Consider the following 27,690-nt stretch of genomic DNA (forward strand, 5'->3'; position numbering starts at 1 on the left):
TTCATTTAGACGCTGCTCTGCTCCTCTACTGCTCTGGTAGTGAATCATGTCAGCTTACAGCTCAGTATCTCACGTTAATAGAAATCTTCTTTCTGCTGCTTCAGCTTTATTTGTCTGCAGTGGAAACATCGCTGCCAAGGCAGCTAAAGTGGCACTTGTAAAGAACACATCCCTTTCTGAAAGAAACTTGGCATACTTCTAAAGAGCACTGGATCTAAACCAGAGGAAGCAATTTGGACAGTCTGAAAGTGCCTGATAAGGTGATGGAGGCCCGTTATATGCTGCTGGAGCTTTTTGGAAAGCAATAAAAATAAATTTTTTAAAAAGTAAAAGCAATCTTTCTTGCTCAAAAAAATATAATAAAAATAAGAATTCCTTATATGTTACATATAATAAATGATACTTTGCAGAGGTATGCAGAGATATAACTCGTTTTTTTCTGTTTATGCCTGTTTCATGTTTGACATCTTTGTAATCTTTTTACAGCGTGTGATTGTTTTACATTGAGATTTGTCGGTTATGCCTTTTTTGTGTCTATTTGGGGTCATTTCAGATTTGCAGTCTTTTTAGGGTTTTTTTAATTGACCTTTCAACAAGAGAGACCCCTGGATTAGCTCCTGCTGTCTGTCGCATCGGGCAGTTGCACATTTTAGATGTATTACTATTTATTTATTTTTATTTTATTTATTTCGCATCTGACACTACAAAAAGAAAAATGCGCTCGCGGTTGGTGTTGCCATGGTTACGATCCCAAACTCATTGCAGTGGTGCCCAACAGCCACCAGGGGGCACAGTTTCACAAGATTTCAGGCAGGAACCAGTCAAAGCATCACTCAGGTAGTAAAGGGGCAGATTCGAGGACCAGATACGAGCGTCTGTTGGGGCTGCGCAGCTCACACCCCTTGGGTTCTTCAGCGGCTGTCCGCTCGGTTTAACTCGTCTCTTTTTGGAAATCATGGTGGCTAAAACCAAAAAGCAAACCGGGAAGAGTCCGGCGACCCAGACTGACCGCGACAGGAGCCCGCTTGTTTCGCCACCTGGCAAAAGTAACGTTAGGCGGCCAGGCAGGGAGGGCAAGGTTTTCAACAGCACGCATTCAAACGGGCTTTCGGGCATCAGTCACAAGCTGGGGCTAACTCCGTCTGCAGCCGCCAAGCTGGGAATCACTCTTCTCCTCGGTAAGTTCAGAACCACTAGCTCGTTAGCTTCTTGCAGAACCACAAGCTAACGAGTGCTAACACTAGCAGCATTAGCAGCTCCGCTAAATTAAGTTATCTCCGCTGCCGATCACTTGGCTAACGTTAGCTCACCCTAACGGTACCTCTCTAGCGGTAGTTACCTGCTGTTGCTGTCCGTTAAAATCAAATGAAAGTGTCCCGTATTTCTTCCGCCTATTTGCCACATCAGCTCCACACGTGTTAACAGGTTTTCTGGCAAACTTCAAGCTTGGCGTTCTCCTCTAAATGCACAATAGTTATAACCCCCGTATCACTCAAAGTCATCTCTCCTGTAGTCTAACCAGCGGGTTGTGGCTTTGCAAATCTAGCCTCCTTTCTCAGTGATGAAGTAGCTTTTTTTTTCTGCAGTAGTTAAAGTTAATTCTTTCTGTTCACAGCTGCTCTGACTGGATATCTGCACTGGTAAGCTGCGCTTTTATCGGCTTTACCAAGTTATCGTTCACTAACTACTGTTGCGTTTACTTGCTCTTACTTCACACATATTTCTCCCCCTTCAATTAGGTATCATCTCACACAGCTCTTTGAGAATGACAGGCACTTTTCACACCTGTCTAACCTGGAGAAGGAAATGGCTTTTCGAACAGAAATGGTAATTTGTTTTTCTTTTTTGTAAGGCAACAGCAGGATGCACAAATCTTTGATAAATATTGTCATCATGAATCTTGAAGGGCACAGTTTTTGTATGGCCGTTATTTACCATAGTCTACCTTTATTTTGGCATAAGACAGTAAAAAGTGTGAAATCCTTTGCTACAAAACAAGATGATCAAGGTCTAAATCATATTAATATTTAGCATGGATTCCCTTTACCATCAAAATAGCAGCAATTGTTCCTGACGTTTGCTCATTTAACGGGGGGGCTGTTTGAGCAGATTGGAAAACTATCTTGGGTCTTTCAATAACCCCAAATTCAATCCCATGATGTTAATGTATTTGGCTATATTTCAGCCATGCACTACACCTGTTGCAGAGCAGTTTATTGTCCTTGTAGCTGAAGATACACGTAAATGATGTCCAAACAAAAACAGACCTCATCAGACCTACACGAAGAGGGCTTGGTGGTTCTGCTGTACTTAGATAGATATTGTGGTGGCTTTCTCTTTTTCTTTTTTCTTTTTCTTTTTTTTAGCTGACTTGTCTGATTTGATTACATGGTCACTGAAAATCAATAAAAAGCCATTGTGAGTGATTATTTTGATATATTTGTTAACTTTGTTTTGGTTGAGATTTCGACATGTGCTGAGGAGGGATGGTGGATATACTGGAGAAAGGATGTTAAATATGGAGCTGCCAGGAAGGAGGAAAGGAAGAATGGCACAGAGATAATTCATGGATGTATCAAAGGAGGGAATGTAGAGGGTTGGTTGGAGGATGATAAGGATAGGGTGAACCCTAAAGGAAGTAACTGAAACAGGATGATGATTTTGTGGTCTCCTCTTCCAAGAGGACAGTGCATCCATCAGGCATGAGGGCTCCATGATTTGTGTTCAGCTATGAGAGGATGTGAATTATAGATTTGTGTTAATAACCGATACCAGCCCATCTGAACATATGTGGTGGATTTTACACCCACGTGTTAGAAAGTGGTCTCCACCATCTTCATTAAAAAAAACCTTCACGTTTGAGCTGTTGTGGTAGGATGTGGGCCAACAACTTTCTCAGAGACGTTATGCCTCTAATTCTTTCTAACTATGTCATGATATATTTTATTTTGTCATGCTGCCAAATGACATTGAGACAGATTAGTTGCCTTGATGGTATTGAATTAAAATAGGATTTCCAACATAAGAAGTGCATGCGTCATTTGTAAGGGAATGGTTTTTCTTTTTTTGGGGGGGGGGTTAGTAGTTGTGCTTAAAATTTAAATGTGTTGAAGTTAGTCACACGAATCAGGCAGAGACAACTGTTTGGCTTTCACAACATGCACTTTTTTTAACATTTTCATCACATTTTATAGACCTCATCATTGCTGAAGTCATTAAAACCTAATGAGTAGATTGTTATTGGCAATAAATATTTGCTGCTGCCCCAGTGAGCATATAAGCACTGTCACGTTTGCCTTCTGTAAAACAAAATATGACAGCAGTTTGCATTTTTTTAAAAAGGCCATCAAAATGAGATCAGCCTGGTTAATAAAGAAATGCGAGGCAAGCTCATCACAAAACATTCCTGCATAGTTAAGCTGATGATGTTGTAATAATTTCCCAAAAACAGTGCTTCTATTTGACATGCAAACTGATTTCCAATGAAAAGTTGGTTAAAGTGAACTTTGACCCTTGAGCACACCAGCCAGAGTTGGTCAACAATAACCATTGCACAGACGTCAGCTGAAAGGGGGAGAGAATAAATATTTAGAAGAAGACTTACTGTTGACTGATGACTGTAGTTAAGCTAGTTTCACTATGACTGTCCATTCAGAGAAAATCAAATCAGTAATACTTACCATGTTGGACTTTACAGTTTTTACTCATCTGTCACTTTCCACGTCGATCACTCGATGAAGAGCTGCACACAAGCAAAATTAACATTTGTGTCTATAAGCACTGCTGCTTTTTAGATCACCATCACTCTGTGTAAAAGCTGCTGATGTTTAAGTGACGCTCAAGGTGAAAACTTTATCAGATGAAAACAGAATACTTGTCTTGCCTTCCCCCTGCTGCGTGCTACCAAATGGGCTGCGAGCCATGGCCATCTGCTGAGCCTGTGTAACTCATTCCAGTTTCTTCTGTCGGAGTTGTAGTGCTGGAGTTATATTTAGTATCCGTCTGCTGCCTTTTTCTTTCTGTAATCTTCTGTATGTAATGTTCTTTTTGATACCAGGGTCTGTACTATTCCTACTACAAGACAATTATTGAGGCTCCATCTTTCCTGGACGGCCTTCACATGGTCATGAACGATCGGCTGACAGAGCATCCGCTGGTTATTAACACACTGAAGAGATTCAACCTCTATCCAGAGGTAATATTGATTTTTGGCAAATTACCGTGCACATATTTCATTTGTTGCTCTCAGACTAAAATTATTCATAACTTTGAAATATTTTCAGAAGAAGATCAAATCTTCATTCTCGTGGGATGTATACAGTGAATCCCTTAGTACAAACAAAACTCTTTTACAGAAGGAATAAAAGGTTTGAAGGGTGAGGTAATTTTATCGTGAAGATGTTTTTAAGCTTTGGGATTTAAAAAAAAACCCAAAAAAACCCCACTTCATTAGTATTATATTGTTTGAAGTGTTGGCAGTACAAGAATCTGGATGCATTTAATGAGCCAAATCGGGTAATGCAAGTAATTGGAGAATTACATAACAACAGTTTATGAATTTAGCAAATAGATGTTTGGTGATTAAACTTTTTTAGTCTTTTAGATGATTGCTTATGTTGAATTTTGCTCCATGCATTTTCTCCTTTCATGCATCCCCTCTACTTTTTTCTCCCTGCAGTCTGCAGTCCTTTGCCATGTACCAAATAGCAATAAGTGCAGTTAGAAGTGGTATACATGCCAGATTAATGCGCTTTCCTAACAATGAATCTTGCGGGATGGAGAAACCAGATTTGTTTAATTCTTTCTTTACATGATGGTTAAGAAATATGCTCACTGAAGATGAGTGAGTGAGTAATCAGGCTACTCTGATGGAACAAAATAAAGGAAAGAGATGTGCTGGAAAGCCAACGTAGAGCATTGTTGCAGAACAGACTGTGAAACAGCAGCGTTTTATCTCCATTGTCTTTTTGTAATTTTCTGAGAAGCCAAATTGAAAGTTGAATTAGGTTGTTATAGATTGCACAGCTTAACATTGATTCTTTTGTGTGTGTGTGTTTTTTATTTTTTATTTTTATTTTTTTATTTTATTACAGTTAGATGACTTTAAAGGCAGCACGGTGGCACGGTGGTTAGCACTGTTGCCGCACAGCAAGAAGCTCCTGAGTTCAATTCCAACATCAGGCCGGGGTCTTTCTGTGTGGAGTTTGCGTGTTCTCCCCATGTTTGTGTGGGTTCCCTCCGGGTACTCCGGCTTCCTCCCACTGTCCAAAGACATGCAGCTTGTGGGGATAGGTTAATTGGAAAATCCAAATTGCCATTAAGTGTGAATGTGTGAGTGAATGTGAGCGCGAATGGTTGTCTGTCCCTGTGTGTTGGCCCTGCTACAGACTGGCGAGCTGTCCAGGGTGTACCCCGCCTCTCGCCCTATGACAGCTGGGATAGGCTCCAGCTGCCCCCCGCGACCCTGAAAAGGAGAAGCGGAAGCGAATGGATGATGGATAGATGACTTAAAAAAATAAAATAATATATGTATATATATGTATCACATTAGTCTTTATTTATTTATGATCCCTTTTTGCAAACTCATAGACCAGAATCCAAATCATGCTAGTGTCTACTCCTCAGAAATAAAAGGGATAAAACAAGTAATTTAAAATTTGATGTTTAAACAGGATTTTTACATCCTGTCTGTTCTCCCCAGGTGGTCCTGGCCAGCTGGTACCGGATGTACACAGGTGTAATGGGTTACTTTGGGATTCCCACAAAAATGTGCTGGTCCATCAACAGAGGAGAGGGACTCACTCCTGTGGACAGCTGTGAAGGTAAACACTGTTGCCATGGCATGTAAGTCTTAACTAGAAACGTGCTCAGTTGTGTGCATTTAGACACACACACACACACACGGGTCAAATCTAATCCGTTCCCGTATTTCATCCTACTTGGTGACAGTTGTAGCCCGTTTGCTTGAATAAACGGTTTAGCTGTCACTTAAAATGCAGAGAAGTATAAATATCGCAGATTTGAGAAGTTTGGTAAGTAATTCTTGACCTCATTTAACAGTCCGGCAGTCTGCTAAGATATCATTTTTAGGCCCGTGGTTTTAAAAAAAAAAAAAAAGAAGAAGTAGTAGTTAAGCTTAAGGCATCCAGGCATCCTCTGCAAAACTAACATTTACTGAATAACATTTAATGCGAAAGAAAAGAAATATACTCATTGATTTTTTTCTTCTAGCCTGAGGGGGAAAAAGTTTTTAACTTTCATCATTTCATCTTTTTTTTTTTTCTTTTTTTTTTTTTTTTTAAAGTTGGCTCACAGTAACATTTCCTGGAATTAAGTCTGCTAAGCGAAAACAAGCAAAAGCTGCTGTCAGCGTTCCTTTGTGAAGCTGCAGTCTCCATGTTTCTGTCGGTCTCATTAGTGAATGTGGCACCCCACGGCTGATGTACACAGGCTGTTTTCACAGTGTTTACATAAACCTGATGCAAGCTGCATTGCATTTCCTGTAACTGTCAGCCAGTATGTTATTTTTGTGTGGTTTAAAATTACACAGTAGAACAGAACAAGCAGTTTTGGAGCTAGATCCGTTTTCTGTTTGTCCAGTGATTTACCGTCACATCACGGAGATGATGCGATGCAGCTCTTAGCGATGTCAATGCATCTTCAATCTCTTAGTCATTGTTGCCGTGTAGGTCTGTTCTGTGTACCTTCTTATTATGCTGGAATCATTGAGAGGAGATCGTGCCAAGAATATAGCAGCGAGACGTCATTTAACTGAGCAGTGAAGTGAACAAAACCTATTTGCTGTCACTAAAGTTTCAAACTTTAATCTCACCATCAGAATTTAGAGAATGACTTGTGGAACCTGCAGTGGGATGTGCAGTAATAATGTATTATTCCAGTTTGATGGTTTTTGTTTGGGTTTTTTTTTTTTTTTAACCCCACATTTTTATTTATTTATTTATTTTTGATAGGGCTGATCGTGACATGTTGTTTAATGTACTTCCTGTTGTTATGCTTCAACTTTGGTGTCATTCAGATATGACATTTCAGATGCTGTATAAAAACTGTTATTTTTCTCACCCATCGGTTTGCTTAACTGCTTATCCAATTCGGGGTCATGGAGGTGTTGGAGGCTATTCCAGCCAACACTGGGAATGAGGTGGCATAAACTCTGGACAGGTCCCGGGTCTATCACAGGGCTAAATTAGAGACCGACAGACAACCATTCATACTCTGATTCATACCTACAGTCAAGTTAGAATTATCATTTAACCTAATATTCATGATCCTTTACTACGGGAGGAACCCATGCAGACACAGAGAGGACATATAAAAGACCTGAGTAGCATATATTTATCTCACACATACCATTACATATGGACTTTTTTTACTATAATTTTTTAAGTAGCAGAACTGAAAATTTTTGCAACACAGAGTCTGCAGGAAGTGATTAGTCTGTGGTGTCTTCATTGCAGAAGCGGAGCACAGAAATCCTACCTGTTTCATGGGTTATTTTTGCATGACCTAACTTATTCAATCTGCAGTGACCCAGTTTGCACACAAAATGCCTGCAAATGTGACTTTCAGATCATTAAACACGTAGGGGTGTGTGGGGGTGTGTTTTCAGATTACTCCTGTAATCAGAGATTTACATTCTTTTCGTGATTGCAGTCATTTTCAAGGGGTGTTAGGGTGTGTGAGATGACTGCAAAGTGGTCTGACAAAATCAAAGGTGAAGTTAAAATCATAAGTTCAAACATATTGGCTGTGCTAGTCAGTCAGAGAAACTTAAAATCAATAATGTTTCACACAGTGCACAAACTCACAGGAGGTATGTCTCCCATCAATATTTCACTGTAATAAGTTGTTAAATCTTGCAACAAAGTTTCTATGTTTGCATCAGTGATGTTAACTAAAGCATAATTATCACCTGTTCGATGGAGAAGGATAGAAGGCAGTCCTACAAGCAAAAAAAGTGCATAATGGATTTGCTTTAATTGGCATAGGCTGCAGTCCCCCGGTGACATGGAAGAGGATGGATGGATAAATGTACAAAGTCATTACTAATAGAAAAAATGTTAAAGCAAATGTTTCTCACATGCTGCTCAGCCTCCATGTGGGTGGTGCTCCTGCTCAGAGAATGAATAGTAGGATGGCAGAGCTTAGCAGTATTATTCATACATTTTCCAGTTGCACTTTTTAACACAAGGAAAATCTTGCTAAAGGAGCATGAAGTGCTATTCTACATGACAAAATAGGTAATTAGCAACAGTAAGGTGAACTGAAGTGAAAGTAACTGCAGACAGAGATGATGGGTTTGTTTCAAATCCTATGCGACGTGCAAATATACCAGTAGTTGAATCTTGACGTACAGCTCTTGATCATTTACATTTGTAAAACATTATATCAGCAATTTCCAATGTCCAAACGATGTCCTCAAGTTACTACTTTCTAATAAGTCTTTGTGAAATGTAGGAAATTAGCTGGTCAATGGAAAAATAATCAGTTATCATGTTATCAAAGCTGAATTATATGTCAGAGAACTCTATTGGTAGCATTTAACCTGGATAAAAACTGCATTTCTGCCTGTCTCTGTTGCGCGCTCCAGGAATGGGTGACCCAGCGTATTTCTATGTGGCCTGTGTGTTCCTGCTGAACGGCATGATGATGAGCATCTTCTTCATGTACGGCTCCTACCTCAGGTAACCTCTCCAGCCCAGCACTCTCTCCTGACTCGCTCACATGGACACTAGTGAGGAGAGGATGATTTTTAAATGGTCCATCCCAATAAGCTGTCAGGCGTAGACCATTTGTCTGCTGTCTTGGTCAGATTTATAGACTTGAACTATCGGAAAGAAGATAACTTCTCTGAATCCGTCTGCTGCTTTCTGCTCTTCTTTTAATCCCACCTCATTTTCATTTTTCCTCATTAGTGGCAGTCGACTGGGTGGTGTTATTACCACATTGTGTTTTTTCTTCAATCACGGTGAGGTAAGTGCAGTTCCTTTAATATCTTTATCAGGATATTCAAATGTTGGAGCTTTGGGAAGTCTAAGCTTCTGAAATCTGTAAAACTCAAAATGAAAAAAAAAACCCTCAGAAAAAGAGAAGGATGGTTAATAGGGACTCGTTTCAGCCCTCAAAGGAGCTTAGAGTTGTTTTTGGCTCGCACTCAAAGCTGAATCCCTCCTCCTATCTTCTTCTCTCAAGTTTCCTCCAGAACAAATTTCAGTCAAGCGCACACTCGAACACATTTCTGTCCTTTCCCCGAGTGCTATGGCGGCTTGTGACAGCAGCATCTGTAATTTCCACTTTTTCGGAGGAAGTAGTAAAATGGCAGTCTGGCTGGGTAGTCGCTCCGAGGTCAGTGTTGACTGCATTAAAATAGAGGTGTGGGTGTTTATTAGCCTTTAGAGACAGGCTCACTAATCTGTGAATTATGCTTCTGCAGGAAATCTAAAACCGCAACTGCCCCAATAACCGAAAACAAATTTAAACTTAACCCGGAAACCTCCGCAAGAACCGAACGTCAACTCACGATAAATGTAACTACACATCGTGTGGACGCATACCACAACAACTTGAGTGGTGTGGAAGGTTGCAGCATAGGGATAAAAGGAGTTTCTGGTTACGATGTAGATTTCCTGCAGAAGTCTAAATCAAGCTCAACAGCAGGACCTAAGCAGACTGCTCGCTGGATCCGTGCACAGATAAAAGCTGCAACTGTGCAGTTTGTACCTTTATTAGTCTACTGTTCCTGTTTTCACACTAAAATGGAGTAAGGAATCAAATTAATAAATCATTTGTTGGAATACAAGAGCTCCTTATTCTATATTCAGCATTTTACATGGTGTTATTTTTATTTCTTTTAATTTTATTTCAGTTTTTTCTGTTTAATTGTGAGTCTTTCATTTGTAATATTTTTACTTTGAAGTTTGGGGGGGGGGGGGTTGTTTTGTTTTTTTCGGTATGGTATCTCATGTTATGGAACTGCACACCTACTGCGCTATGAGCCACAATGCAATTCATGATTAATGCTATAGCGAGTATATAGAGCCATATCAATGTCAAAAGTAGACATTCAGAAAGTTAGATGCGATCCATTTGTCTAAACTTGATTGTAGGCAATCACTTTATTTGAGGACTGAAAAGCATGAAGTACAGTCACAAAGAAACAGTCACACATCAGCCTAAAGTTGATTAACTACAGCTAAACTTTCACCTGCTTTATTTTATTCTGGTGAGGTGACCTAGAATTCATCAATAAATGTGTTCTCCTGCTACAGCATAGATTAAGAACATGCAAACCTCCTCACACACAGTGTTTTTGCATTTAGGAAATCCTGCCAATAGACCGGTACCAGATGTCTTACATTAAGTGTCTGTAATCTCTACACAAGCTGTGTGTTACTATACAGTCTGTGTCAATATAGGATTAACTGAGATTTATTTATAAGCTGCAGAGGAGTAAAATGTATCTCTGTTTTGTTTTTTTTTTCCTCTCAAAGAAAATCAGAGCTATGTGAATTTGAGTTTGAGCAAATTAGATTCTTTTCTTGTCCACGTGTATTTTATCAGAGCACTCGAGTGATGTGGACTCCGCCTCTGAGGGAGAGTTTTGCCTACCCTTTCCTGGTCCTGCAGATGCTTCTTCTCACATACATCCTACGGTAAACTCACTCAGCGTCTCCACTGCTCTGCTAAATTCATATTGTTGTAATTTGGTAAAGTGTTTCAGAATGTTCAAAGGCATCAGAAACACACCCGAGCACATCATGAATAACTGTCATGTTAATACTGGTGTGGGACCTTGTTTTGCTTAATGAACTCCAAATGATGGTGGAAACATCTTTTGTGATTCTGCTCCATGTTGACATAATTGAATCACAAAATATCTGTTTGCTGAATGACCACATCCCAAAAGGGCTTTACTGGCTTCAGAGTTGGTGACTGGGGAGGTCAACAAAATCTGATCTCAGTATCATGTTTATGAAATCCATACATTTTTGACTAGGGCTGTGCGATATGACCAAAATCTCATATCCCGATATAAGACATCTATCGTCCCAATAACAATATAAATCACAAAAATTTTACATTTTCTGTAAATTCTGTGAATCTCAGGCAGCTCGACTTGCGTGAAGTGCTTCCAGCTGGGCGTCGTGTACCTGGAGTCGAGTGTTTTAACCGATGCATGAAACGGCGTGCTGCGGGGAAAAGCTTGTTCTAACGTTTGAGTCTAAGGTTTATTTTTAGCACCTGACGGCTCTTTTCTCATCCGTAAACACTCTGCATACTCTTTCACGTGATTCAGTTTATTTTGAAAAGTCTCAACAGGATCTTGAGCTTTATTGTGAAAGGTTTATGTGGAAAATAAACAAGCGGACATGCGATAGTTTTACTGTCGTTGTTGCTAACGACAACGCATAAAAAGATGTGCTTGTCCGTCTGTAGTGTGGTTATATTAAATATAAGAGAAAGAGAGAACTTCAAGAAATGAATATAGCCACTACAGTTACCATCAAAACAGTGAAAAAATATTGCCGTAAACAGTTTATTTTGCGACACCACGAAACAAACGATAGCGTAAAATGAAACGATAGATGTTTTTATATCGTCATCCGATATATATCGTTATATCGAACAGCCCTATTTTTGACACAGTTCACTGCTCTGTTTGAAGATGATAAGTTGTAGCTATGAATGGATGTACATGGTGTGTAACAATACTCCGGCTCTGTGGCGTTCAAACGGTGATTGGAATTAAAGCTCAGAGTGTTCCAGAAAACATTCCCAATGCTATCACACCACCAGCAGCCTGGACCTTTGGATACTGTCTCAAGCTTTAGCAGAGTGGAGAATCATTAGACTAGCTGCAGTTTTTTATTTTTAGCCTTAAAATTTCCAGTTCGATTGATCTTGTGTTCGCTACAGCCTCAGATTTCTGTTGACCCAGGCATGGTTTTGTGCCATCGAAGCACAACTACCTAAAGGATAGTTGGCTAATTCTGAGCCGCTTTTCTGCTCAGCACAGTTAGCCGTTCTGTCTACTCTGACCTCTTATCAGCTATGAATCTCTGCCTGCTAAGCTGCTGCTGGATGGGTTTTTTTTTGTTTTTGTTTTTCATTATTCTGGGTGAACTGTAAAGACTGATGTTATGCAAATTCCAGAAAATCAACAGTCTCAGCAATACTCAAACATCACTGAAATACCTCCACTTCCCAAATCATCACTGCCGTCACGTGATTGTCTGATCAGATTATATGACAATAAGCAGCTAAGCATAATATCCAGATAAAACGATCACCAAGTAGATGTCTGAACACATGTTCATGTAATCAGTTCATAATACCTACACCTACACGGCTCAGATATTATATGGTGCATTAGTTGGGTATATACTCTGCATGCCTAATTATATCTAAGCGCTTGAACAGTTTTAAAAATATGAAGAAAGATGGGGAAGCATCTGTTTTTTCTTTTCATTTTAACACCCAGCTGGTGGTTGGCAGCTCAAGTTGTGTGAAAACTGTTTTGATACTGTGACTTCTCTTAGTGTCACAGTTAACAGTAAATTGTGAAGTACTTCTGTTTTATTTTCTTTTTAGCGTAACTTTGTCCATAATCAGGTTTATATATTACCATTAGTGTGAGAGTGAATGTTTGTACATCTGTGTTTTCTCAAGCATTTTAATACATCTCATCTTATCTCTGCCACACCCTTGCTCTCACCACCTTTTCCCTCCATCTGTGTCTCTTCCCTCCCCAGGACACGGAACCCGAGCCGGACAGCTATGGTCGCTCTGGGCATCTCCAATTTGTGCTTTATGCTGCCTTGGCAGTTTGCCCAGTTTGTGCTGCTCACCCAGGTAAACAGGGCAAGATAAACATTGTGAGAGAATGTGGAGGGGAATGGAAAGGGAGCACAGAGATTAAAGAGAAAATAGAGACTTGGAGAGAACAGAGGACTGGCAGCGCAGGTGCAAAAAATCAGACGCTGGGTAACATAGCAAAGAAATAAAAAAAAAATCAGAAAGACTGAAAGAAAAGGGATAAACTCAGGAGATTCAAATCATATAAAATTCAAAAAACATTCTTAAATTGAAATTTTTCTAACTGATTGACACATTTAGGTTAGTATAAAGAAGTAGTAAATTAAGGTGTGTGGGCTGGCAGACAGAAGAGTCGAATAACTTCAGAACAAACAGGTCACTGCAGCAAGCATATGTGCTTAGTAACAGTGTAGCCCATGCTGCTGCTGATGCTGCTGCTGCTGCCCCCTCAGGGCTCTGCTGCTTTTGTGCAGGGACTTTAACGCGGGACGTGTTGTTTCACAGATATTATTTCTTTGTTTAACATTTATAAGCTGCTAATTGAACCCATTCACCTCAGCCACTGCATGCATAATGCAATTCAAGGCCAAATACACCCACAAGCACTGCTTACTCATCAGTACAGAGGGAGTTTGATGTCAGTTGTTGGGTTTTACTATTTTTTTTGGGGGGGGGGTTGTTTTGTTTTAAAATTTGCAGTCACACAGTTAATTTTCTACAAGGCCTACAGTAACCCCCTTGAGCAATTACAATGGTCAAACAGAATTTGATTATGATCAGTAATTGTATTGGCCAATTTAGAAAACCTTCCAACTGATTACATTTGAGTGTGAATTCCCATCACAAGAACAGGTACTGGACAGCGTCCCATCATGGTGTCCTGTGGGGGTGGGTCCTTTGAAGTATCAGGGGGGTTTTTTTGTTTCTTTTTGTTCGCTTGTTTGTTTTTTGTTAAAGCGCTCACTATAACTGTAGTTAGTTTTGTTTTACATTATCAGCAGTAACTCAGACTTGTTCCCAGTGGGTGCTGGTGGTCTTACCTCTGCTTTGAGCAGATGATGTAGTTCTTTATTCAGCAGCACCCTTTAGTTTGTGCTGGAGTGGTTTGCAGTGGGGATGTGAATGAGCACCTCCTAATCTAAGGCGTTCTCAGCTTGAAAAGAGTAGCTTGCCCACTCCAGGTGGGGAATGAGTTGCTGGTCTAAATCAAAGTTCTAGTATCTTGCGGTCTTATTTATAAATGAGGGAAGACTGAAGCAGGAGATTGCCAGATTGAGTGGTGCAGTGTGTGCAGAAATGTGGATCCTGTTCCAGTCTGTCATGATGACGAATGAGCCGAGACGGAAAGCGAAGATGTCGATTTTCCAGTTGACCTACGTTCCTACCATCCTGTGGCCTCTAGCTGTGGGGACTGAATGAAAGAATGAGATTGCCGAAACAAGCTGGAGCTGAAGAGTGTCATTTACCTAGAGCTCAGAGTAGAGTTGCTACTCTTCCACGTTGAAAGGAGCCACTTCAGACGGTTCAAGTAAATGACTAAAATGCCTCCTAGGTGAGGTGTTTGAGCATGTCCAAATAGGAGCAGACCGCATGAAAGCTGGATGGATGGATGCTAAATATAAAGTAGGGTTTTTATGTGATAAATACACTGACAAGACAACAGGAAATAAAGGGAAGAGGAATGCAGTAAAGGATCCAAGTGGTATTCGGGTTACATTTATAACAACTGCTATGTGTATTTAGAGAGTCACTTTATTTTAACTGTAATCTTTCAAATGCCGTGATGTATTCAGGCTTTGGGTTTAAGTTCTGGAAATGCACAACAAAAATATTATGTTAGAGTGCTTCACAAGATACATTATGTAATGCAATGCCATAAAAGCTTTAAAAAATGAGTTGTTACATGTAAAGTGCAGATTTTACAGTTTGTTTGTTTGTTTTATTGCACCCCATTTTCCCTGTTCTTTCTTGATTAATATACAATACTACAAATTACTGTTGGAAGGAAGGAATGTAAATTTCCCCTAAAGGCTCAAATCCAGCTTTGACATTAACAACTTTTAATGTAAAGATAATCATGGGAATGTTATTGTTGTTTTGGACTTTTTTGTATGTGATGCATTAATGAGCTTTGTGGAGTGAATTGTTAAGGTAAACTACGCTTTGTTTTCCAGGTGGCTTCTCTGTTTGCTTCGTACATTCTGGGCTACCTCGCTGCTGCTAAGATGCAGTCCATCCTCGTCACTCATATGGTACAGTAGATAACTTTTCCTTTTGCAGTTATTTTGTTTCTAATGGCAAAACGTTACGTATTCGACACTAGTGTATTTGCATAAAGTTGAAATGTATTCGTTTAAAGCAATTTACCAAGATGTACAAGGTAGACTTTCTCTGAATCAGGTGTTGGGCATAAGTGAAAGTTTTCATTGCTCCTGTCCTCTGAGCTGTAACCTGCTCTCGCTCAGTTCTCCTTATCTCCCTCAGCTCCTCGGCCAGGAGAAATTCACATGAGCTGGTTGGACAAAGTCAGCAGAGACTTTGTCCTTGAAAAAGCTTTAAGGATACCACTGTGCATACATGAGTGCCTAAAAGACGAGGGTTGTGTGGGCAAGTTATTTCACACCACCAAGGACAAAAGGATATCTGTATTTGTTTGGAAACGTGTAAAGATATTTTTCTTTGTGGGTGTAGTATTTTGGACGGTTGTCCCTCTTTTCCACATTCTTTACCCATAATCCTCTCAGCATGCCAAGCTGTTAGCCAGGGCCTGTGTGCGCCACTGATAAGGAGAAGGGCCTTTGTGGTAAGATGCTGGAGATTTGTGTCAGAGGAAGGCATATGGCTCTGCATAATTTAGAGAGTTTGGGAGTGATGACTGTGTGTGTGTGTTCAAGAAAAGAATAGACACAACCAGGAGTCGATGTCCTCTGTGACCTCCAGCTTGTGTTAATGAGCCTGAAAACTGTCATTAGTTACAGAGCGTACACATGTGTTCACTCATATGCCAATAGGATGTTTCTAATTGCATACAAAGCCTCAAAATATGTGAGCTACTGTTATAAAAATACCAGAAATACTTCCTGTCTGAATGGCAGCACTTCAGCATTTGATTATTCGGATATCATTTGGTTTCTAGGTTTTTAAGCTGCTTTTTTATGTGGAAATATGTAAGACATTTCTCTCTCCTACAGCATCCATCATGCTTCATCCCACGTTTTTGTTGCCATTTTAGTGACTTTGCAAAGTAAAAATCTTCCCAGATGCTTAATTGACCTTTTTTCCCCCTCAAAAAGACACTGAGCGGAAAACCTTATACACAGGATGGCTTTGCAATCTGGGGTCTTGCTCTTAAGCAAGAAGTCAGCTCAGTACGTGAGCAATGAACCGCTCTCATTCTTCATTGAGCTAACACAAAGGCAGAGACTGAGTACTGTAAGAGAGAGAAAAGGAAAAGCTCTAAATTTTCAGTGTTGATTAGCATTATGAGAACCTGAATGTATGTACAGTACTAAGTAATCAAAGCAATTTTGATCAGTCGAAAAGCACTTTGACATTTTCTAGAGCAAACATTCATCAATATGACGATAATAATAATGATGTTTCAGTAAAAATATCTGTTCAGTGCCTGAATAACTGGTAACATTTTGACTGTCACCACCGAGGTTCATCTGGCAGTACCGTTTACGTTTCCAATACTCTGAGTTTAGACTCATCACAGAAGCCACAGAAGCAGAAAAAGAAACCTTTTTATATGTAAAATGCCAAAGTCTTTTTACAATCTGTAAAGCACTGCAGCGGCTTCATAATCGGTATAATTTTTCTAATAAGTATCTACAACAGTTTTTCATAATAATTACAGCAGCTGCTGAAGCCGCTGGTTTGTCATCACTGTCAACATTATAAACAGGTCATTGAATAGGATTGTATTTTAGTTGTGGCAGTATATTTATGTTTTAATACATTAATGCATGTTTACATAATAAAAGTGTTGGTTTTTTAAAAAAAACATACAAACGCCAACATCAACAGTGGCATGCAGACTATTAATACGCTGTATCCCTGACGATCTTCCTGCTACAGAAACGTTTTTTGCTGTTGGCGGTAAACATGGGACTAAGTGTTTTTATGGCAGCATTAGAAATACTGGCTAAACTTCAGCACTACCTGCCAAGCTCGGATGTTCAGCATTGTTTAATTGCACACACGGGTCATGCACATCATGCTGCACCAAATAGGACGGGGCTGCACTAAACGGCCCTCAGTGGTTTGAATACCACGTTCATGTGAGGAATGATGCTTTCTCTTTGTCCTCTTTATGCAGATCACACTCGGCGTCTGCTTTGTCCTGATGTTTGGTAACTCCATGCTCCTTACATCCTTCTACGCCTCTTCACTAGTGTCAATCTGGGTGAGTTGGAGGCTCCTGTATTACGAATGTTTAATCATTGATTGATTCAAGTCAGTCCTGTTTACTCTGATCAGTGATGCAGGTGGATTTAAATTTCAGCATATTTGTAAGAGTACACAGTTGTAACACATGTGTAACAGTAACTGCATTGTATTTTTTTCCTTTGGAGTGGAGTTATTCCACTTGCTTTTCACTTAAGATTTGTTGTTTTATTTTTTAGGTAATCATTGCAATGAGGGAGCGATTTGCTCAAGTCTTCAGACAAGGCATTGTCATCTGGGTACTAAAGAGTTTTATTATCTATGCTTTACTGCACAACTACATGTTTCCACTTTACAGTAATTGTGTCATTCTTACAACATTCACACACTTTTGAGAAGAAAAAATAAAACGAGAAAATGGTTGCATGAATATCCCAAAAACAAGTGTGTAGAGAGAGAGAGAGAGAGAGATCACATAATGTTGATCTAACAGAATAGAGTGTTCTCAGACAGTCGGGTATCCCTGCTGTGCTAAAATATTTGAAGCTAACATCTCAAAGAGTAAACATGCTTTTGTTTATGTAGTTGTCCAGTCAGCCTCATGGTTTGACTGCTTTGTTCTTCACCACCATACATCGCCTGTCTGAATCTTATGTATGTATTTGAACATGTCAATCCACCAATGTCAATGTGGGTTTTTTTTTTCTGTACAGGTCATGCAGGGCCTGGCTTGGGTCGGCTCAACAGTTCTGCTTAAATTCCTGCTATCCACAGTCTTGGGTGCCTCTGATGATGTAAGTAACTCTAACTCCCCGTCTGTAAAATCAAACCCTTTTTCTTGACTCAACATTAATAACGGAAATGAACATTTTTAGGTCATTGTGTAGATATTAAGTAGATGAACCAAAAATGACCTCATAAGTGGGCTGATATAGTAGCTCAGTTAATATAAATGTAAATGGACTAGCCATATGGAGCACTTGAGCCATGTTTGATATTCACTATCAGAAAATGTCAAATTGAATTATTAAGAACGGAATTAAATATGCAAAATTTAAGAATAATTTTTTCACAGGGTGGATTAAAGTTTTATTCAAAAATGTATGTTTTCTAGGCTCACATCAGTGGATTAATCAAGTCTAAGTTCACGAGCTACAAGGACTTTCACACTCTGATGTATACATGTGCTGCTGAATTTGACTTCATGGAGTTGGAGGTAAATTCTGTTCCTTTGTCAGAGCTAAAAATTTGTCTCCCTGCCACTAAAGGATGACGAGTGATCACTGTGATTCTGAGCTGAAGCCTTCCCTGATAAAATGCTAGTCTCAGGCAGTTTTTTGAGGAAAATCTTGCCAGGTCTCACTTTTTAAAATGTCAGTGCTGTGAAGATGTCAGAAATGCTGTTAAAGGCCTGCTCCTTTGTATCAGAGCTGCTGGATTGTCTTACAGCAGGGCTGAGTGTGGAGGAAACCAGAACTGTGCTCTGAATTTGACAAGAAACAAAATCTGACAGCAAAACCTGGCAGCTCATTTTGGGCTGAGTTATGGGCTAGACAGTCGCCTGGTTTTGTGTGTGGTCTCTCAGCACTGCAGAGAAAACGGTGCATGCTTTTGGAACAGGCTGGCTCAAGCAAAATGCAGTGAAGCAGCTGTAATCAGTGCAGTCATATACTTTCTTAATGCTTTAAGATTCACTTTCTTTAATTAGCACTTTGCAGTTTTATTCTAATCTGTTTATTATATATAGAATTGTAACATATCATGATTCATAGTATTTTGGCCTTTAAGCATTTGCAGTTAATTATTGCAGTGCTCAATTAAGAATTTCCCAAACTGTTATTTATTTTTATAACCATGTTTGTATTTTAGTAGTAATTTGCTGTGCATTAGTCTCTCACTTGCCGGCCTCCTCCTTGAAATTATTTCAGCTTAGATATACTACAATGCTCAGATGTGATAGTTGTCCTCTGTCTCTGAAAGTATTATTGTAGGATATACCTAACAATATAAAGGGTCTTGAGGCGACTGTTGTTGTGATTTGGCTCTATAAAAATAAAACTGAATTGAATTGTCTTCTTCTCTGCCTCAGACTCCTGTGCGTTACCTTAAAACGTTGCTGCTGCCCATCAATGTGCTGGTGGTTGCGCTCATTGCTGGCAGGGTAAGTCCTCTTGTAGGTATAAAACCTTCCCTATGAAAAGGATAAACATTTGTTTTCAAAGCAGCAGACGTATCAGGTGAGGTGTATTGGGAAGCCTTGCTCAGAACAGTTATGGGTTTCTCTTGGTCTGTGAGAAAATGGATGAAAATTAGCAAGATCTGTCTTAGTCACTGCTCTTTTTGTTCTTGTATCACCTATGCTACAGTTTACAGTACATTCCTGCATATCGAACCATCGAAATTGCTCAAACAGCTGGCATTTGACTTCATAAGTCCACATTCTCACATTCAGCTGTTGAATGTCTGGAAGGCTGGATGATTTTGCTGAAATCTTATGAAAGCAGCATTAATATGCAGTTTATGGCTGTATAAATATCATGGTGTCAGACTGACACTAAAGGTACAAGTGAACATCGTCACCACACCATGGTTCATATGAGAGAAAAGGTGCTTTCACTGAAAAAACTCCAGAGAAGATCACACATACTGGCTCATGAGCTTAGATACTTTATATTTTTAAGCTTGAGGTGAGGAAATGTTGGCAGAAAAAGCAAGAAAGCCCAAACAGTCATGTGTATAAGAAATCTTTTGTTTTTTTTAAAAATCTCAAACTCTTCTGTGAAGAAGAAATTATGCAGCATGACTGTCAGAAAGTGTCTGCAGCATGAAAGCTACGATCTCACCTTTCAGAACAGCAGGCAGTCAGACATAAAGATCAAATCACTTATTGAGCCGTGAGCTTCTGCTACACAGCAGCTGAAAGACAAAGCTGCTGTCTGCTCTTGTTAGTTCACGTAGCTTTCCTTCCATTCTTGTGTAGACTAAGAAGCATTTTTTAAATTCAGGTGTTGTTGTTTCAGTTTCAGTAAACTACAGTTGTTTTATTTGGACTTGTCAGGAACTGATATACATTTTTATATTTAAGCCTTTAAGAAAGAGAAGGATGAAAAGATTTCCCCCCGATTCTGGTCACGCTAACATTTGTAGAGGGGAAACATCAGAGGAAAAATATTTGAGGAAGTCCTATTTATATGATTTAATCTCATTATACCCTGCCCACGCTAAGCTAAGAACACATGAATCCGTTTGACAAAGCATGATATGCAGAGCATTTAAACATGAGAAGAAATATCCTTCGAAGTATTTGTCTTTTTCAGACCATCCAGGATATAGTCCGGTGCCTGAGGCACGGGGAGAAGACGTTGGCCAAGACTGAGGACGCTGACGAAGCTGCAGGGTGAGGCTTCCTCTCTAGGGTGATTTCAAGGACTTGATGCATTCTGTTGATCAAACAGAAACTGTGTTAAACTGGGAAAATAAAATGCTCTAAAATAATGCAGTGTCTTACCTTTAAAAGTAAAATAATGGCTTGATTTTTGTTTTGAGTGGGCAGCTGGCTTCACATATTTCTGTTCTGTGTTGCAGGTCTGAAATAGCTGCAAAAGGAGAGGTGAGAAAAATACTTACATCATTTTTTTTTTTTTTGTTAAATATATGCAGATATAACAATTATCTTGACCACACCTCCACGTGTTCCCTTTTCCTAAACCTGTTTTATATGATTATATTCTCCCGTGCAGTGAAGTCTGCTCAGTTTCTATGCCCCAGAGTGATTTTGATCCCTTTTCTCATTACCAGGAAATCAAAGGCATTTTTCCCTTCTGCTATGAAATCCCACTCTACTGCCTTTTGTCTGCTTTCTCCCAGCTGCTTCATGTCATTTTCTGTAATATCTCTCTCTGGGCAGTAAAATGTTCAGATGTTCAGTTTCTAAAGCTTGCCTATATAATGGCTCTGATGGTCTATAAATGCTCAGAGAGGAACACTTTCTCACTGCGCAGGAAAATACAGGTTAAAATGTACTGAAGAGATCACAGCTAAGGAGCAGATCACAGAGCTGTTTCTGATTGTAGTTAATGACAACTTCCACTGTTTGTTTTTTAGTTTGCAGTATGTGCAGCACAAATTTAGATCAAATAAATTTGATTGCTTAATCCAATCCTACATCAAATGAGCGACACTAACATTACTGAAATGCGTCTGCACTTTATGTCCGTAAACAGCACAGCTGTCATCTGTGACTTTTCCATCTGTGGCGTTGAATCCAGAGTTCTCAGTTGGCTAATTGTCATTTAAAACGGAGAGCAACAGGAAGGCGAGCATTAAGACACACCATTATAGACTAAATACTGAGTTTAAATTCAAATAAAACATAGTGGTTTTGTTAATACTTTTTTTAATAGTTACATTTTTGTGTTCAAAGATGATTTTGCAGGCATCGTAACATTTGCCATCCTTGACAGGTATGCCAATGTCATTTGTGCCATTGGCATACCTGCCAGTTCTGGTCTTATCAGGCAAATGCTGGTTTATCAACATAGGTCTCACAAAAAGACCCCACGACCTCACCCCACCCTCATAAAGTCTGTTTTTTCAAACGTTGGTCAGAAACATGCACACACGTAACCTAATGTAGGTCATAATGTAGAGCACAAAAAAGTTGATACGGTCCCACTGTTTGGTTGATGCCCTTCCAAAGCCCTGACTAGCTCTCCTCGTGTAACGGCCATCTCCTCCACACTCTGGAGACTATGTTGGCAGACATAGCACACTACCTTTGCAACCTGATTGGGCTGCAGGTTCTCTTTCATGCTCCCAACTGTAAGAAGGATAGTAACAGATACTGAGAGAGAGTAATGGCCTGTAGTTACCACCTGAAAAGCCGTTCTCTTTCTGTGGCGGCTTAGCTGTTGTCTCTCCAGTGCTCCTGTTTTTACTTTGATTTGCGCCTCAGGATGTAAAATGGGTTCACAATAGATTCTGCTTCCTAAGTGAACTGATTGATATCTCTAAACGTAATGGACTTTGTGTTTTATTACAGTGATTCATTTATTTATTTATTTTGTCTGAGCAATACATTTAAAAACAGACCATCTATATATTTGTTACACCTCAAAGGTGGACACACTGTAGGCTTGTATCCACAGATGAAACATTGAGCTTTTTGAACTGGTATCTACATATAGAATTTTTCCACTCTGAGGAGTCAAAGTGCTTCTTACTGAAAGCCACTTGCACTCTTTCATGTGGTGCGATTCAATGAGTTTGGGCAGTCTGGGGTTCAGCATCTTGTCCAGCAGCACAACCACTGCTAGACAACCAGCTGTTCCTCTTGAGCCACAATGGCTCAATTTTTGCTTCTTAAATTACTTACAATATATTTAAATTTCAATCATTTGACAACTTGATCAAATATTTTAGCAGAACCTGACAGTAAAGAAAATATCAGGTCTAAGTTCAAATATACACTCTGCCCTTTAATCAGTGTGAAAAGCACTTTGTGATAAGTAGTCATTAAGGCAGCAATGTAAAATACTATGAAATATGAATTTATATAGCAATGTCAGTCAAGTTGTGTTTTATGAGTCAAACAGATTTTGTGAAACACTCGGCTACAGAAGAGTTTCTGGTAGATGATTGTGGATTTGTTTAATTTTCTGTGTGTCCGTTTTGATTCGATCTGTGTGTGAACCTGTTTCTCTGTAGATGGTGTACCACAGTCTGCAGCTGGTGGCTTTTGCTGTCCTGGCCATCCTCATTATGCGCCTGAAGCTCTTCCTGACGCCACACATGTGCATCATGGCGTCATTGATCTGCTCCAGACAGGTCTGTCTCTCAGTGACGCACAAAAGCAAAACAAAAAAACTGCTTTCAATATTGTTTTACTTACAAAGTCTCCTCTTTACTTAAATATAATGAGTATGTTCTGTCCCTTCAGCTCTTTGGCTGGATTGGGGAGAAGTTTAAGCAGCACACTGTGGTTTTTGCTGTATTGGCCATCATGGCCATACAGGGAATGACCAATCTGCAGGCCCAGTGGGCGATCATTGGAGAGTTCAGCAACCTGCCCCAGGAGGAGCTGCTGGACTGGGTCCAGGAAAACACCCGTCCTAGTGAGTGACCTTGCCTGATTTCATCGCTACCGAGCAAACAATAGTATTAAACAAGTATTAAGATTAATAAGCAGCTCGCCCTGATTGCAGCATAAAATCTTAAAGTACCATATTTCCCGGACTACAAAGCGCACCTGAATATTAGCCGCACAAGCTAAAATCAGGGGAAAATCCTGTTTTGTACATACATTAGCCGCACCTGACTAAAAGCCGCAGGTGTTTCAATGTTGACTTATCATATGTAAGAGAATATGCACAAAGGGAATTGTCAGGAAAGAGATGGCTGTTTGGAGACACACCCCTTTTATTAATATTTTGAAAAACAAGTTATGGGTACATATTTGCACATGTAGTACATAACAGTAACCTACAGCACACCAGAAAAATAGATTCAGACTACCTTTTAGGCTCAGGTGCAGTGACACGGCTTTAACAAGAAGAAAAGTCAGTCATTCACCACCATCTTTCTCTTCTTCCTGCGCACTAAAACCACCAAAGTCCTCTCCTCCAGCGTCAGATACAAACAGGCTCAGGATGGCTTCGTCATCCACTCTCCGCTTCTCTCCTTCGTTGTCACTTTCAAAACCAAAGAAATCCTCATTGTCAGTGGCGGTGTCCTCCTCTCCATCATGCAGCAGTCCAGCCCTTCAAAATCCGTTGGTGATCGTGGATGTTTTCACACTTTTCCACGCTGTCAGAATCCACCGTTGGAGTTGAGCATAACTTGCTTTTCGCAAGTTTATCGCCGCTCATCATCCACGCCTCCCGCTGAACGCGTAGCGCTACTTTGAAGTTTGTTTTTCGCGCTACTTCGTACGGCACTACGTTGCCTGGCGGACGGACATGTGACTAACATACCACTCTTGAACCCCGATCCTTCCGCCAGGCAACGTAGTGCCGTACAACAGCGGAACAAACAAAACAAATCGTCTTACGATATGACAAAAATCATGGACAATCCATAGAAAAGCCGCACCTGACTAAAAGCCGCAGGGTTCAAAGCTTGTGCAAAAAGTAGCGGCTTATAGCCCGACAATTACGGTATATTCTATTGTTATAAATTATGAAGCACTGTATATAATCTAATGAATGAAAACTTTCCTGTTTGATGCTCTGCTTTTGGTTTGTTTTCTTTTTATTTGGTTTTTGCTTTGATTGCAGATGCTGTGTTTGCTGGAGCGATGCCCACCATGGCCAGCGTAAAGCTTTCCACTGGTCGGCCTATTGTCAACCACCCTCACTACGAAGATGCTGGGCTGAGGTCAGAGGAATCTACAGCTCTTCTTCAATCTCCAATCTAGCATTAAATTAGCTATAAAAGATTTAAAATGACCATTCTTCAAATGATGATTGTGCTACTTTTCACTTCATTAACTTAATTCTGGAAGCAAAAATGTTGGGTCAATTTTTCCCCACATCAAAAATACAGGTCCTTTATTACCTTTTTGTTCTCATCCCACTGCTTTATCACACTTTATAACATTGTTGATTCTCACAGAGAGAGAACCAAGCTGGTCTACTCCATGTACAGCCGCATGTCTGGAGAAACCGTTAAGAGGAACCTCATGAAGCTGGGAGTAGAGTTTTTCATCCTTGAGGATTCGTGGTGCACCAGGCGAACCAGGTACTGCAACAGCATCGCTGCTCCTTTCACTGTCGTGTGCACAGTAGGCAAGCTTAAGTCGACCCCCCTACTGCAGCAGTCCACGCTGCTAATGAAGTTGCACGATTAAACAGTCAATTTGTGTTTATTATTATATTTACAAAATGCCACAGTTTTTGTGTTGGTTGTATCATTTTATTTTGTTGTATTTATCCGCGATACCTTAAAGGCCAGTCCGTAAAAATATTGTCTGACATTAAACCGGTCCGTGGCGCAAAAGAGTTTGGGGACCACTGCCCTGCTGGACAACTTTTACTCCTTTTAGGCAAACAGTGCAACCATTAAGTTTGCTGTTAAATCTTTTTTGACCACTGTTAACACAACACAATAAAAATGTGAAGAATATTTTCAAAAAGGGATTAAAAAGACAAACAAAATGGAATCGAATTCAACTTTGTCATTGCACATGTCACAAGTACAAGTCAACGAAATGCAGTTTGCATCCATCCAGAAGTGCTTTAGCCATGATATAGATATATTTCAAATTTATATTAGCAATAATATAGATATATTACAGAAATGGGTCTGTTATAGGTATGTTACAATGTACACGGTATGAAGGTATGTTATGAATATGCAATAACTATAAGTATGTATAGGCTATGAACAGGATATACATATGGAAACTATACAGAAATATGAACTATGCAAGTTGTAAACAGTTGTAGAACTATAATTATTGTATTGTACAGAATGATTGTTTATACAGAATTATACAGTAGTGCAGTTAAGATAAGTGAAATATGTGGATAATTTCTACAGAGGCTGTATAAAGTGCTAGTGGTTGTTAGTGTTGGTTCAGTCCATGTTATGATTGTGTGTATGAGGGTACAGTTGTCCATTTGTTTGTTTTTGTCCATTGTGTGTGTGTGTAGGTGGTTGTGGGTGTGTGTATGTTCAGTCCGTGAGTTTAATGTGAGTTCAGGAGTCTGACAGCTGTGGGGAAGAAGCTGTTCTGGTACCTGGTGGTCTTAGTCCGGAGGCTGTAGCACCTCCCAGAGGGCAGTAGGGTGAAGAGTCCGTGTGCTGAGTGACTGGAGTCTTTGATGATTTTCCCAGCCCTTTTCAGACACCGCTTCCTGTAGATGTCATTTATGGTGCTCCGGTGATGCGCTGGGCAGTTTTCACAACCCTCTGCAACGCCTTCCGGCCCAAAGCAGAGCAGTTCCCGTACCAGACTGTTATACAGGTGGTCAGGATGCTCTCGATGGTGCAGCGATAGAGGTTCACCAGGATGTCTGAGGACAGGTGGTTCTTCCTCCAAGTCCTCAGGAAGAAGAGGCGCTGGTGAGCCTTCTTGACCAGCTTGGAGCAGTTGGTCATCCAGATGAGATCCTCGGAGATGTGGACTCCCAGGAACTTGAAGCTGCTCACACGCTCCACAGCCGTCCCTTTAATGTAGATGGGTGGATGTGGGTCAGCAAAATGGTATCCCTGAAACCTTTAACATTGCCTTTTATCTTATTTAATTCTTGTTTATCTTTCTCATTCTTCCTCTCCATCAGACCTGGGTGCAGCATGCCAGAGATCTGGGATATTGAGGACCCCCAAAATGTTGGTAAAACCCCCCTCTGCACCCATATTTCCAGGAACTCTCGACCCCACTTTACCACAGTCTTTTCCAATGACATTTACAAAGTTCTCAAAGTCCCCAAAGCCACCAAAGATCTCAGATAACATCGCTGGACACACTGGCTCAACACCAAACTGTTTGTTGCGTCACTTCTTTGTCGTGCATTTTTTGGTCACTCACTGCCGTTGCTGCTTTTTACTTCCCAAAAACCCCGGTTCCATATTTCTTTTGTTACTCTGATTCACCAAACGGTGGCTCAAAAACAGGTTGGACATAACAAACAAGTATGCCATGAGTCTAAAACCTCTTGGTGGCATCACAGCTCTCAGTATTTTTTAATTCAGTCTCTTTCCAGACTAGCTATTGCTGCGTTGTTGTCACTAGTGATGTTCATTATATGAAAGCCAGGCGGTGGTGGTTGTAGCTCTCCATTTAGCTTCCTGGCATTGGTCTTGTTACGTATATTCCTTATTTTAAGGGATGCTCTACTTACATTTGTATAGTGTTTTTCTTACTGTGTAGACCCGATTTTGACTTTCACTTCAGAAGTAAACTTTTGTCTGGCAAGACCAATCAGTGATGTCCACATACTGTGAAGCAATACCCTCTGCAAACCTGGCAAAAGCTGACTTCTTCTATTGTTATGCACAGTGTTGATGTATGAAACGATTTTTCAGTAGTACACTATTTTTATAATTTATTGGTGTCACCGTTTTTATGCAACTTTAAAAGTGTTGAAACATTTTATTTTCAAGCAAGCAGTGTTTTGAGACTTTTGGGAGTCTAGGAAGAAAATAATGTTCTTGTGTTTTAAAATGTACATAACATTGATGTCTATGTGAACTGAATTCACTCAGAAAACATTTTAGCTTAATTGGGAGCAGAGCTTTTGTTGTTGCTTCAGTAATAGTTAGTTTATTGTATAATTTTTATGTCCGAGAAGGTAACGAAAACATCGATTTCTTTGAGTCTTTTTTTTTTGTAAATACTGACTACGTTGTTTTGTAAACTGCTGATGGCCTTTAAAATGTTCTTTGTGCTTCTTGAATTATTGTTTGTTGCCAAAGGAAGTTTTATTATCAAAGCTGCATATTCAGGGTACTGTAGCATATGAAAAA

At 39.9% G+C, this 27,690-nt stretch overlaps 1 protein-coding gene across 1 annotated transcript; it reads left to right on the top strand.

Moving 5' to 3' along the window:
- The first annotated feature begins 774 nt into the window (after window positions 1-774).
- dpy19l1l (dpy-19-like 1, like (H. sapiens)) lies at window positions 775-27,428 on the top strand. The gene is made up of 22 exons (XM_042223955.1): window positions 775-1,178; window positions 1,616-1,640; window positions 1,740-1,827; window positions 4,058-4,195; window positions 5,702-5,822; window positions 8,609-8,702; window positions 8,934-8,991; window positions 10,579-10,670; window positions 12,771-12,870; window positions 15,009-15,086; window positions 17,156-17,242; window positions 17,463-17,522; window positions 17,937-18,017; window positions 18,338-18,439; window positions 19,313-19,384; window positions 20,541-20,620; window positions 20,809-20,833; window positions 22,930-23,049; window positions 23,162-23,336; window positions 24,498-24,597; window positions 24,835-24,960; window positions 26,505-27,428. The coding sequence occupies exons 1-22, from the start codon at window positions 956-958 to the stop codon at window positions 26,674-26,676; spliced, it is 2,217 nt and encodes a 738-aa protein (XP_042079889.1). The 5' UTR covers window positions 775-955; the 3' UTR covers window positions 26,677-27,428.
- Window positions 27,429-27,690: the final 262 nt, after the last annotated feature.

The sequence above is a fragment of the Haplochromis burtoni genome, unplaced genomic scaffold (genome assembly GCF_018398535.1).
Source record: "Haplochromis burtoni strain Fernald_Lab_line unplaced genomic scaffold, NCSU_Asbu1 Contig_124, whole genome shotgun sequence".
In the NCBI taxonomy this organism is placed as follows: Eukaryota; Metazoa; Chordata; class Actinopteri; order Cichliformes; family Cichlidae; genus Haplochromis; species Haplochromis burtoni.